The following is a 13,183-nucleotide window of genomic DNA, read 5'->3' as shown; positions in this document are numbered from 1 at the left end:
GTTCTTGGCTGTAGCCTCTTAGGCCTTCCTTCCGTGGGCTAGCCTGGTAGGCTCTGGTTGCATCTCTTTATGTTGCTTCTCAACCTTTGGTCGGTGTTCACATAGTGTACGATTAAGCTGAGAGTGGTCCTTCTTCCTCTCTTTCTTTTGTTCTGGTATATGGCTGGTGCCGTTTCTACCTCTCATGCTTATACAGGTATGGTGTAGCGCCAATCTCTCATCGCCCGGCTGGATACTGACACCACCGAACACGGATCGCGGACTTATCGTCACTTACAACCACCCCTTACCTCTGACACGGACTAATCGCGGCAGAGACAGAGCACCTTGCTCGCTGACCCTCTTCGGACCATTGGTTACCCTTAACTCAAGGAAACTTCTTCTTTTAAATCTCTACGTCCTGACACGGACCTGATAGATTTGTGGATCTCACTCTATGACCTTGGCGAGAGTACAAAATGGGGTGGTGATGGACGGAGCATCAGAACCAATCAAACACTCACACCCAGTCAACAGATCTGGGTTTGATCCATTACCGTTCTTTGCCAGAAACCGGTCCTAGGAAGCTTGTTTCTGGTCCAGGGAAGACATGGCTTGGCAGTTCGGGCTGGACTGTTCCCATGAGGCACAGGGTCAGACTGATTTGCATATGGCCATGTCTGAACTGGGGTGGCAGAGTGGGCTAAAGAACGGTGGTGGATTAAACCCAGATCAGTTGACTGGGGGTGAGTGCTTGCAGTGTTCAACACTCAGTCCATCATTTCCTTTGGTTTTGCTTGGCGAGAGTACAGCCCCCAGCAATCGCCCTGAAGAAGCCCATGTTTGGGCGAAACGCATTGGCTGTGCATTTATGAAAATCCAGCACTTGCTTAATAAAGACACATCAAGGCTACAAACAACAATGTGGACTCGTTTTTTCGAAATCTAGACTCTGTAATTTATTGTATTTACATGTTGCCTCTCATACCCCTTGCATGAACGTTTAACTCTATGGTCATGTGGCAGCTGGCCATTTGAGGTAGGCAACATCCCAAAAGGATAGTGATTAGTCTGGGCAGTGCAATCCTCTTGAAAACCCGGCTGTCTCTTCCATTAGTAGGAAATGCTGCTTTGAGGTCGATAAAGCATGCATACAAGGTGCAGGATTTTGCATAGGCTTGCTTGGCTAGAAGGGTTATCGCGGGGGATGTTTGTAAGTGTGCCCATTCCTGCCCGAAATCCCATTTGTGTGTTTGGAATCAAGTTTATTCGATCAACCCAATCCTCTACATCCAGCAACAGATTCGATGCATATAATTTTGCCTCAACATCGATTAGTGCTATCATTCTATAATTGGAAGGGTCGGAGCGAGGGCCTTATTTGTATATGGGGTTTATGATGCTTCCTCGCCATGAGTCTGGAATTGAGCAAGTTGCTAGAGCGTGAGTAAAAAGCGGTGTGAGAATGCCGCTCCAAAACGATGGGCCCTGCCGAAATAGGGCGTTTGGCAGACCATTGGGCCCCGGGGTTCCCTCAGACATTAGATTTGTTATGTTTTTTTGGACCTGATCTTGCGAAAACTGGCTGACAAGTTCCTGTGAGCGTGGTTTGGGTGAGTCCACAGCTGTTCCTGCATGGAGGTCCCCATTCCCAGATTGCAAACAGAACCGGGTTTTATATCCTGCTTGGGAAAGATTTCGGATTGGATGGACAAGTCATTTCTGAAACTAAATGGTGCAAAAACCGAACTTATGCTTCTTGGGCATAATGTTCCCACTAGTATTGATGCTTCTTGGCCCAGCTGTCTGGGTACGCCACCTGTACCAAAAACTAAGATTAAGAGCTTAGGAATTTGGCTCGACTGCAAGCTTGATTTAAAAGAACAGGCGTGTAAGGTGGCAGCTAGCTGCTATGGGCAGATTAGGATGATAAGGAAGGTTCTCCCCCTTCTTCCTTTTGAGGCTAGACGGGTGTTAGTCCAGGCGCTTATACTCTCGCGACTGGACTATGCAAATGCAGTGTACCTTGGTGCTCCCTTGGGCACTACCAATAGGTTACAATTTGTCCAGAACTGTGCTGCCCGCCTACTTATGAACATTCCCAAACATAGTTCAGCTAAACCAGCATTGGCTGCCCTGCACTGGCTCCCGGTTCAGGCCAGGATAGGTTTTAAGGCCCTGTGTATTGCTCACAAGGCCATCGCTGGGAAAGGATCTCCTTTGATTCAGTCGCTGGTCCAACGTTATGTCCCCAATAGGATGCTGCGATCCAAGCATAAACATTTGCTCAGAGTGCCTATGATCAAGCGAGCTCGCTCCGGAGGTCGTCTGTTTTCATACAACGTAGCTATGCTATGCAATCGCCTGCCTGAGCACATTCGCTCGGATTCTAATTACTTTAGTTTTAGGAAACAGCTGAGACCTTCCTTTTTCCCTGAGTTGTGCCTGCTGAATGAGGTGTCATGAGTAAGCGCTGGGATGCCTATGGGTAGCCATGCGCTATACAAATGCGTATTCATTCATTCCATAGATTGTGGGACCTGGGGTGGAGGATGCATTATACGTTTGATCAATATGGGCTCTCCAGGTGTCCTCCATTATATCCGAGTTAAAATGTCGGTTCTGGCCATTTGACAGCTGGTTAATTATACCCCAGAAGAGTCTGGAGTCTCCTTTCTTGCTGGCATAGTGGAGTTTCGCCCACATGAGTTCTCTGTGATCATGCTTGGCCACCTTGAGGTCTTTTCTAGTTTTTGCTATTAGAGATAGGGTGTCTTGGGAAGATTCTTGACTACAGGTTTGTAAATGTCTTAAATATGTATTCAGTTGTTTTTTTTGTTTGTGAACCATGCTGCCCCAGATGAGCCTCCTGCTTTGTTCGCATTGCCCTGTCTTGAGAATTCTTTATTTAATTTGTGAGCAAAGGATTCCCAGGCCTCTGTACATGATGATTCATTTTCTAAACTCTCCAGAATGGTGGTACATATACTCATTATATCACCAATAGTTTCCTTTTTCCAGGTGAGGCGTTTTAGGTTAAAACATTGAGATTGTGAAGACATCACCTTATTTGTTATTAATCTTTGTGTGTTTATGAGTAATTTGAAGGTTTGTGGTAAGTGATCGCTTTCTGCTCTATCTTGTTTTGGAAATTCAAGATGTATGGTAGAATGTCTTAATCCGTAAAGGTGTAGTCGATGAGTGAGCCTGTTTTTTGTGTAAACCTTGTACAGGCTGGAGTATTGTTGCTCAAACTTTGTGTGTTCAGCACGCACATTGAGAGTTCTTCCAAAAGTGCCGCACATCTATTACCGTGTGAATCACGTCGTTTGGTGGTTTGTGGGCGTCCTATTATGCTTTCTTCCCTTCAATGTTGTAGGTTCATTTTGAAGTCTCCCGACAATATGATATTAGCATACGGGTGAGCAAGTTTGAGAGTAGCTAGTGAAGCACATAATTTCTCAACTCTTGACCTCTTTTGTTTGGATGCGGGGTGGATATAGACATTCAATATTAACAAGCTGTATGAGGGCGACAAAACTATTTTAATATATAGCATCCAGGTTGAACCAAGGTCTATGACGGTAACGTGCCATGGGATGTCAGTCGAAACAAAGGTATAGAGTTCTCCTTTTGCTCTTCCGTGTTTGGAGGCTCTCTTGGCTGGGGTTAGATGTTCTTTGAATCCTACTATTGGTGAGAAATTTGTCTGCCATGTTTCTTGGAAAAGAAGTAAATCGTATTGATTGATGAATTCCATAAAATCGGGGTCTTCAAGTTTTGCACTTAGGCCGTTCACATTCCAGGAACAGATATCAAAGCCTTGGTTCCAATTTGAGGCTTTGGAGGATTTTGTTCATGCCATGGCTTTGCTGTTCCCGGCTATATAAATCTGCCTGTTGCATGAAGACCTAACTGCTTCTGGATGGGGAAGGTGATGGTAATTTTTCTTGCAGTTTGGGCTATACCATTTATTGGGCTATGATGATCGGGGCCTTTGGCTCCTCTTAACAAGCCCTCTGTCTGGTCGGGTGGTTGAAGTGGGCTTGGATAGCAATAGAGAGCAGGCTTTTTTTACCTCGATGCCCCATTTAGCGAGTGAGTCCTGCTGCTGCCAAATCTGCTCAATAATGGATTTCTTGACTGACTGGAATAAAATGTGGTCTGAACTCTATGCTTTCTAAGTTAGTGGTGTTAATGTGACTCAAAGGTGTAAGGGCTTTAAATACTTTCAATAGTGCGCTTCTGTTGAGGATGTCCTGCGGTCCCCTTGAAACGTAATGGGGGATAAAATCCAACTTCTGATTACGATTGGGAAGAACTGGCCCTCTTTCATTGACCAAACTTTTTTGGGGTTGCAGATCAGCCAAGATTTGTTCTGAATCTGTTAGAGACAGGATTTGATGATTACTTTTGCGATTTTGTGATAAAATGTCAATACCCATGATGGAGATCGCTACACTACTTCCCTGACTGGGAGTGTTTGTTGTTTCAGGATTCACCCTCTCTGCTCTTTCTGTTATTTTGGCCCCGATGACCTCCTTCAAGCTATTTGTTATAGTTTCTTTCGTGTTATTACTTAGCTTGAGCTTCTTAGTTTGTGTCGCCTGGGTAATGAGGTGCTGTTTTCCCTTTCGTTCAGCCAGCCTAAATATTCCGTATACCTTTGCAGGGGGAGTTTTTTCCGTTGTGTGTGAATTTTGAGTACTTCGGGCAATTAACGATTCAGTCAGTGGGGTCTGGTGGTCCTCAGTAGTTGCGACTTCCCCTAAGATTGGGGTAGTGGAATCTTCACTTTGAGTCCTATCTGGCTCGATTGTGACACCGATTACCTTGGTTGCCTGCCTGAGTTGTTTACGGTTTCTAGCCTTCCTCAGACGTTTTCTCTCACGCTTGGATAATGGGGTTATTACTTTTGATTGATTTGCTGAAGGCTGATTGCCGTTGACCTTGGGTGAAATGGCCAGGACGCACGTGGGTCCCTGACCGATTGGTAGTTGAGATGTATCTGGATTTGCTTGGGTTTGTGCTGCGATTGAATCTGCTGCTCTATCATTATGGGCCCTGAGAGTGCCGGGGCACTTCTGGACCTCTTCCCTCGTTGATTCTTTTGCTTTCTTGATTGATGGTGCGATCTTCATTGGGGCGCTGCTGATAACCCCCAATATTTCTGTCATTAGGGTTGGAACTGTTGCCAGTTGATCTATTATTTGGGTGCAGTGGCAATGACATGCTTGGAATGTTGTTTCACGATCTCGCTGCACTCTCATGATCAACTCATTGAGATTTTGTATCTTTTGTTAAACCCCCTGGATGTAGTTTGCTAAAATGTTTAAAAGGCCAACTTGGGTGTCCAACTTGTCAGTGTGGAAGTTCATTGCTTTGCCGATGGTGTGCAAGGTGTTTAGCAGGTGCCGCCAAACTGAAGATGGGGGTTGACTGTCTAATCCTTCAAAGGGTGAACTGACTCGTTGTTCCTTATAAAGTAGCCTATCCGGAGATGGAAAGTCCGGAGTACCCAAGATCTTGCTAGGCTGAACCTTATTTTGTGACAGTGGCGGCATGGGAGATATTTCCGGTGTGGAAACCATTAATTAATTATCATCGTGTTGGCTGAGGTTCGGCCTTTTCTGCCCGGATTGATGTACCTTTTGCAGTAAGATGGGTCGGAAACTGGATTTATCATGCTTGTTGCTGTTGTTAAAATTTATTTTTGCCAAGCCAGAGTCATCTAAAGGTTGAGATGCCGACAGCTCATCTATGTGTGTATTTCCAAGGGGATTTGAGGTGTTTTTACTTTTCTGAGGGATTGAGACTGCCTCCTGATTACCAGATAAATTTTGTTGCTGTAATTGTGTTTTTAATGTAGATGGGTGTCCGTATATTTGTGCCTCAACTACTTGCAGGTTACTGCGTTGGTCGCAGTGCAAAGGGTTTTGAGGTGTGATTGTTGATGTCTGTGAATCCGGAACTTCTTTCTTTGTAGTAAATTGAGAGTCTGGACCCTTGGCCCGGGGTACGTCAATTTTCTTCTCACCCATGTTGGGGCTACTTGCGTCGGGGGGATTTGTATCAGCTCCCCTCTGCGGCTCAATGGTATTCTTACTAGAAGTCATGAACTTAGGAAAGTTAAAGAAAAGAGGGTCATTACTGTCATTGCGGCCCCTGCTTTGCTCGGTAGATTTGGTGGCTGCTTTTAGGAAGTCAGTAATCAGTGCCCGTTTGCTGCTGTTTGGACATGAGTGGTGCCTAATGGGTGCTGATGGAGGGATTATTTTGCCACCTTCTTTTATAACCTGTGGGGCGGACTCTGTGATCTTTTTGCTGGTGGCTGCCTTGTTGCTTTCCACTCCTGTAGTGACTCATGTGTTGACCATTGTTGCTGTAGCTGTGGGTGCGGCCTCCACTTCAGACCGCAGTACTCTGTTTGTGGACATTGGCCCTACATGGTTCACCCCCTCTGGTGTGGTTTCTGTTGTGGTTTCTGATACTCCTGGCGACCTACAAATTTGCTCCTTGATCGGAGCACCCTCCTTTTCCATCCCCTTTGTTGGATAGAGTGGCGTTTTCTTTCCCCCTTTTTCTCCTCCTCTCGTCTTTCCTGACCTCATGCTGAGATGTTGCCCTGCTACTGGACCGCTGAGGGGGGGGTTTATTCTTTTTTCTTTGGAATGAAGATGAGCTGTAAGCTGCACACTATTAACAATTATTCTGAGTTGGGGCGTGATAGCACGATGGAAAACATCAGGGACTGCACAAAACAGGGGTTGCAAGGAGTCGAGAGATTGAGAGCAGGGTACACTTGGGTGCCGCAAGCCTCACCCAACCTAGTTGGGCCACTTGGCATTGTAATAATGTAATGTTATCCCACAAAAAAAACACTCTGCCACTCTGACTCCGACTCCAGCTCGTCGTGGATCGGCTGCCCTGATCCTGATGGACTGTCCTGCGTGAGTCGCCTGGTCAGACCGGTCTGACCTACGCAGGAAAACGCAGCTGACTTGGACTCCGGCTCAGTCCCAAGCCCCGGCTCAAACTCAAAGTTGCTTTGCTTTCCTTTGCACTGACGTTCAGCCGCTCTGCCGCTCTCCCCCACAGCCCAACCAGCGGCTAACCGGTGCACAGCAAGAGGACCTGAGCTCAGTCACACTCACTACTCCGCACTGCGCTGAACTTGGCCGCACCTGGCTGGACTTGCGAGCGACTCCTGGGTGATTACGGACCCCCGCTCAAAAGCAGGATCAGCAGCAGACCACTAGCTGCAATCCGCGAGCCATGAACCGGGGGGGCCGAGGGGCCGGGAGGTGAGACCTGGGAGCAGCGGTTTGGCGTTCTCGTCCCTCGCTCTCGTCCCTCGCTCTCGTCCTCGCTCTCGCTCTCCTCACAAAACCTGGACTGGACTCACATAGACCTGTTCGCCACAGATTAAAATGCAAACTTCACCTCCAGGTTCCCACACCCGCTCTCCAAAGGCAATGCCCTGTGGCTTAACTGGTCAGGGATATTTGCCTATGCTTTTCTGCCTCTCCCACTCATTCTGCTGGTAGTTCGGAAGCTCAGACAATCATTCCTCAAACTCATTCTCATAGCTCCCACATGGGCACGTCAACCTTGGTTCACCACCCTGCTAGAGCTCTCAGTAGTTCCACACCTAAAGCTGCATCTCCACTCCAGTCTCCTCACTCGGAGCCATGGAGAAATCTGACATCCAAATATCAAGGAACTCAACCTTGCGATTTGGCTCCTGAGGTCATAGAGTTTGGTTATTTACAATTACCACCAGACTGTATGAATATCCTAAACGAAGCTAGGAAGCCTACTACTAGGGCATGTTGTGCAGCAAAGTGGAAACAATTTGTTATATACTGTAACAGTAACCATATCAATCCCCTTGATGCTTCAGTGCAAAACTTCATCTGTTATCTCTAACACTTGCAGCAATCTGGATTAGCCTACACATCCATTATATTGCATTTAGCAGCAGTAGCTGCATACTTACAAAACAGACAACACTTATCTCTGTTCAGAGTACCAGTGATTAAATCCTTTATGGAAGGACTAAAAAGAGTAATACCACCAAGAGCTCCACCTGCACCAGTATGGAACTTGAACATAGTCCTAATGAGGCTAATGGGTCCATCTTTTGAACCAATGCACAAGTGTCAACTACAATTTCTCTTGTGAAAGGTTGCTTTTCTTATTCCAATCACTTCCTTAAGGAGAGTTGGTGAACACCAGGCACTAACTATACAAGACCCTTTCTTTTAACTTCACAAAGACAAAGTGGTTCTTCGAACGAATCCCAAATTTATTTTCACATCAATCAATCAGTTGTTACCTGTGTTCTTTCCTCAGCCTGATTCTGTAGCAGAACAAGCTCTACACACACACAATATGATAGAAGAGCTCTACTATATTATGTGGAAAGATCAAAAGATTTTCGTAAGACAAAACTGCTCTTTGTTGCTTTTTCACCACCACACAAAGGCAATCCCATTTCTAAATCAGGCATTGCAAGACGGATCGTGAAATGTATCCAAACATGTTATATGAAAGCGAAAAGAACCTTGACAATACCCCCTGGAGCGCATTCCACCCGCAAAATAGGGGCTACTATGGCTTTCTTATGGAATATTTCCCTAGCTAACATCTGTAAGGCAGCAATATGGTCTACACCGCACGCGTTCACCAAACATTATTGTGAAGATGTGTTAGCGAGGCAACAAGCTAATGTATGCCAGGCAGTACTTAAAACAATTTTTCAAGCAACAGCTACAGGTTAGCCACCACTTTGGAAGTTTACTGCTGTGTCGTGTATGCAAAGCATGTGATCTACAGCTCACATGCCTCGATCGGATATGTTACTTACCCAGTAAGCATCTGTTCTTGGCATGTAGAGCTGTAGATTCACATGCGCCCCCGCCTCCCCGGGTACCTATACCTGTTGCAGTTTTCTTACCTTACATACACATGCATGGATATCTCAATTCTACCTTTACTAACTCCATTCTCAACCTGTGGGAAAACAATCTAACAATTGAGTAAATGCCCATGCGCACTATCAATGAAAGGAGGAGACACGAACCTCGTGACTGGAAAGACTTCTTCCAAGAAAAACAACTTGCAAACATCCGGACCAAACACTAGATGGCAGGAGTATGCAAAGGAAGTGAATCTACAGCTCTACATGCCAAGAACAGATGCTTACTGGGTAAGTAACATCCTTTTGGGGTTTATTCCACCCTAAGATGCCATTTTGGCTGTCTTTTTTTGAAGAAGGCCACTTTTGACTATAAACGGGGTGAAACGTCAGAACTGCTCTTCAGCCATGGTACTTGTTGGGATGCCTTCTAGGGTTAGACAATAACAGTGCACTTCATGCAGAGTCAGAGGCAACTACCAACTTTGATCTACTGTGAGATGCCAGTCCTATCCATCAGTTTTCCTGAGCACCTTTAATTCAAATAATGTCCCGTAATTTCTTATTTCTTTCGTTTATTACGTTATTCTGTTCCAGATGTTTCTTCAATACAAATCTGTTCTCAGATGTAGCCTTTATAAATGGAAAGGTTCATAGGTGCAATTTGCCACCGACTTCCACAGGTCCTCATTCAATGTATTTATGATTTTAGTATCTCTCCCAAAAAATAAGATGGAAGATTTAGGAATATCTGCAAGTGTTTTCAGATATCCAAAAAGTAAGAAAATTAAACGAAGTAAACCTAATGCATTCCTTCAGGTGTAACGGAGAGTATGCCCCGCGTCTAACCCTTATCATCGACGAAACACATGGCTACATCTGTGAACCTTTCCTTGTATGAGGCTACATTTGAGAACAGATTTATATGTGAAGAAATGTGTGGAACAGAATAAAGGAATAAACAAAAGAAATAAAAAAAATACTGGACAATATTTGAATTAAAGGTGCTCAGGAAAACCCATGGCCATCCTGCCTTATCAGCAGGCTCTGGTGTCTGTGCCTTCTTCAAGAGTCCTTCATCTGTACCTCTTGGCTCCTTCATTGCTTGATCTTTACCTTCAGGCTCCTGAAGCACATCCCTTCTGTCAGGAATATGCACATTCTCCATTCAGGACTCTCTTGTGATTAGGTAAGCAGGTTCACTATCAGGGAGGTAATATCAATATATATAAGAATGGAGTGGGAGTAGGAAGGAGCATTGCAACCAAGTCTATCTAGGCTGGAATTCTCACAAAAACACATGTGCCAGGTGACTCGGATATAAGGTGAACTGCGTTTTTCAGTCCTTCGATTGAGTCAGAAGATGCAGTCGTCTGCTTTAAAGGTGGAGTACAATCACAAGATTCCTTCAGCTGTGCTAAGTTTGAGTACTTGTCTTTTTTGGTCGAGCCTACGCAGCGCGTGTGCTGTCTCTCAACATGATGTATTCAGTGGGGGGCGGGGAGCTTACAGCCCGCCTCCAGATTCTAATTGCCCAGTCCTCGGGGCCACTAAGCTGGCTTCTTTCAGGGTGTTTCCCATGAGTGCACTCAATACTACCTAATTACTAGCTACAATTCCACTGCACACCATGCCACATAAATCCACTCTACAAATCCACTTCATAGCTCACTATTCCATGCCACGCAATACCAACCCACATAATTCCACACCACATACATCCACTCCAAACCAAAACACATGGGTAAAAGACATTGTCATTTACACCGCCAACAGCTCTAACTCTCATACATGCGAGACCTATTGCACTGTTTATTTTATATTTAGCAAACACGCGTCACACAATTTAAACATTTTACTCCCACTCTATACCCATTCCTTCCATATATGTGCCTCCACCGCTCTCTACCGTACGCTCTCTTTTGAGCTAGAACTCTGTCTTGCTCCCGCCTCTAGCGAGTACGACGCAATATAAACATGAATAAAATGTGTTTTTTTGTCATTTCTAATTGAAATGTATTTGATATTCACCTTGTTAAGATGTTACTGGAAAAATGTGCGTTTTAAATTCCTGTTTTCTTCCCCTCTGATCTCTATCGATTTCTGTACTGTGCGTTAGTAATTTGAACTCCTGAATCCCACGCTAAATTCTGCGGCTTTGTTTTGTAAGAAATCACCTCTCAAGAGCCCCCGCCACTCCACGTATGCCCGATTATAATCCCTTCTGCGCCCCCGCTGTCCATCAACTGCATGTTCTAGCTGCTCGCCAGCTCAGCGTCCTTCTTTCCCTTTTCAGCTATGCCAACGTCAAGAAGTGCAGCAACGAGGGCCGCGCTTTGATGCAGCTGGATTTTCAGCAGTTTCTGATGAAGCTGGAGAAACTGACGGACATTAGGCCCATCCCGGATAAGGAGTTTGTGGAAACCTACATTAAAGCCTACTACCTGACGGAGAACGACATGGAGCGCTGGATCAAGGAGCACAGGGTAACGCTGGCATTGAACACATTGAATCCCCTTCCTGTGCATGCCCTCCCCCTGCTGATGAGGCTGTTTACCTCTGAAGGCACGTCCTTCCAGTTCCAATAGAAGCTGCATTCTTATCATTATATGGCGGTGTCAGGTCGTGGCGAAGCCCCTTGTCGGCTTCCTTTTATTTAGTTAATGTTCTTCTTTCCCGTGGGTGTCTGATTGCATTTCTGAGAACTGCTGGCCCATGTACATAAATAGAAATGCATGATTGGTGGATGAACTTTAAACACAAAGGTCACATTGGTTCCATGAGGTTGACTCTATGCATTATTATATTTTAGCACTTGAAAAATTCATTTTCTTTCTTTCAAAATTCATGTATATTTTTCTGTTGAAACTGTAAGTTTGCCATCCAGCCTACCTGCGACACTGGTTCCGGTTTTGTGTTCGATAGAACGAGTTACCATGACAAAAGAGCACTGGCAAAGCCAGTCGGTCTAGTTTACAACTGAAAGTGCCCGTAAGCTTGTATCCATTATCTAGCCACTCATTTTTCTTGCATTTGCCCACTTGCCCATCTGCAGTGTCACAAACATAAACTCACCAATCAATGAAGAGCTCAGCAGCGGCTGGTCCAATTAGGCTGATGGGCCATGCCCCCTCACCTTTGGCTCCCAAGAACAGTGTCTGTCAGGCTGAGCAAAGGTTGGCCTGAAGGACACTCTTCATTTGCAGGTTAGGCGGCCAGAAGCTAGACATGCGCTAAATGCGCAGGCACCCAGCTGCCTGAGCTGAATTTTGCTGGGCTGAGGATGGCACAGCTCCTGCGGGCGTGATCTCCTCAGCTCCCTCCCCCCTCAGTGACAAGGGGTAGCGTCAGTCAGTGCCTCGCACATGGGCGCTTCAGTTTTTAGTCCTGAAGCGCCAGGGGCGAGTGTCAATCAGTGACATTTCGTCACAGAGTATTGTGGGAACCACAGTCTAACTGTCCCCATCCCACTCAGCCAGTGAGGGAAGGCAGCGTGCCAACCCCCTGGGACCTCGAAGGCAGAGCTTCATGCAAGTGTGATTTAAAAAAAATAATATTAAAATGTGTGATGCGTGTGTGTATGTTTGAATATTTGGTAATGATTGATGTGAAGTGTGTATGTGTGCGTGCGTGTCCTGTCCACACCCTTCCCTCCTAAAATTACCAGCCGCCACTGGAAGAGATTTGTGTTCAGTTATCAGCCAGACCCTTTGGCTTTGCTGCTAGTTTCAGAGAGGTGAAAAGTGTTTCAGGTATTGTATGACTGGTTTTCTGTGAGGCGTATGAGTGCTGTTGGGACTGGAAGACTTCTAGCATTTGGGGAGTGTAAGAGTGCTTTCTGTACTAGAGACTGCTAGGGTGTATGAGTATGGTCAGTAGTGTTTGAGTGGTGCGAGAGGGTTTATGGTAGTGTGTGACTACTGATCTAATTGCAAGATGAGTGCTTTCTGATAGACTTCTAACCACAAACTCCACAGTTTAGAATATTCAATCTGTAAAATACAAAGGAGCACCCCCATGCGCTAGCACCAATGGCTGTGTGTTAATTCCGAAAGTGAAATGTGCATGCCTATATATAAGCACCCACCATGCACGCTGCTCCCATGTCAAGAGGTTAAGACCAATGTGTTAGTCGAGGTCCTTCAACCTGGTCAGAACACTTCGGATCCTCTCCTTCCATTTAGTAAGGCCCTTGCTTGGCCTTTTAGGGACCTGGACTAAGCCCTGCACTGGGCCCCCAGTCTACAGCCAGATTGCCAGTCGACATCACCCTGAACCTGTGCA

The 13,183-nt window shown here is 45.7% G+C and overlaps 1 protein-coding gene across 1 annotated transcript in view; it reads left to right on the top strand.

Moving 5' to 3' along the window:
- The window catches only part of VPS50 (VPS50 subunit of EARP/GARPII complex), a 748,521-nt gene that overhangs the window by 629,174 nt on the left and 106,164 nt on the right, over window positions 1-13,183 (top strand). The window contains exon 27 of the mRNA XM_085630983.1: window positions 11,196-11,385. Coding sequence (XP_085487109.1) covers window positions 11,196-11,385 — 190 coding nt within the window. The remainder of the gene's footprint in view (window positions 1-11,195; window positions 11,386-13,183) is intronic.

This window comes from Triturus cristatus, chromosome 10 (assembly GCF_964204655.1).
Source record: "Triturus cristatus chromosome 10, aTriCri1.1, whole genome shotgun sequence".
Lineage (NCBI taxonomy): Eukaryota > Metazoa > Chordata > Amphibia > Caudata > Salamandridae > Triturus > Triturus cristatus.
The sequence above is the reverse complement of the archived record's forward strand: the minus strand, read 5'-3'. Positions and strand labels throughout refer to the sequence as shown.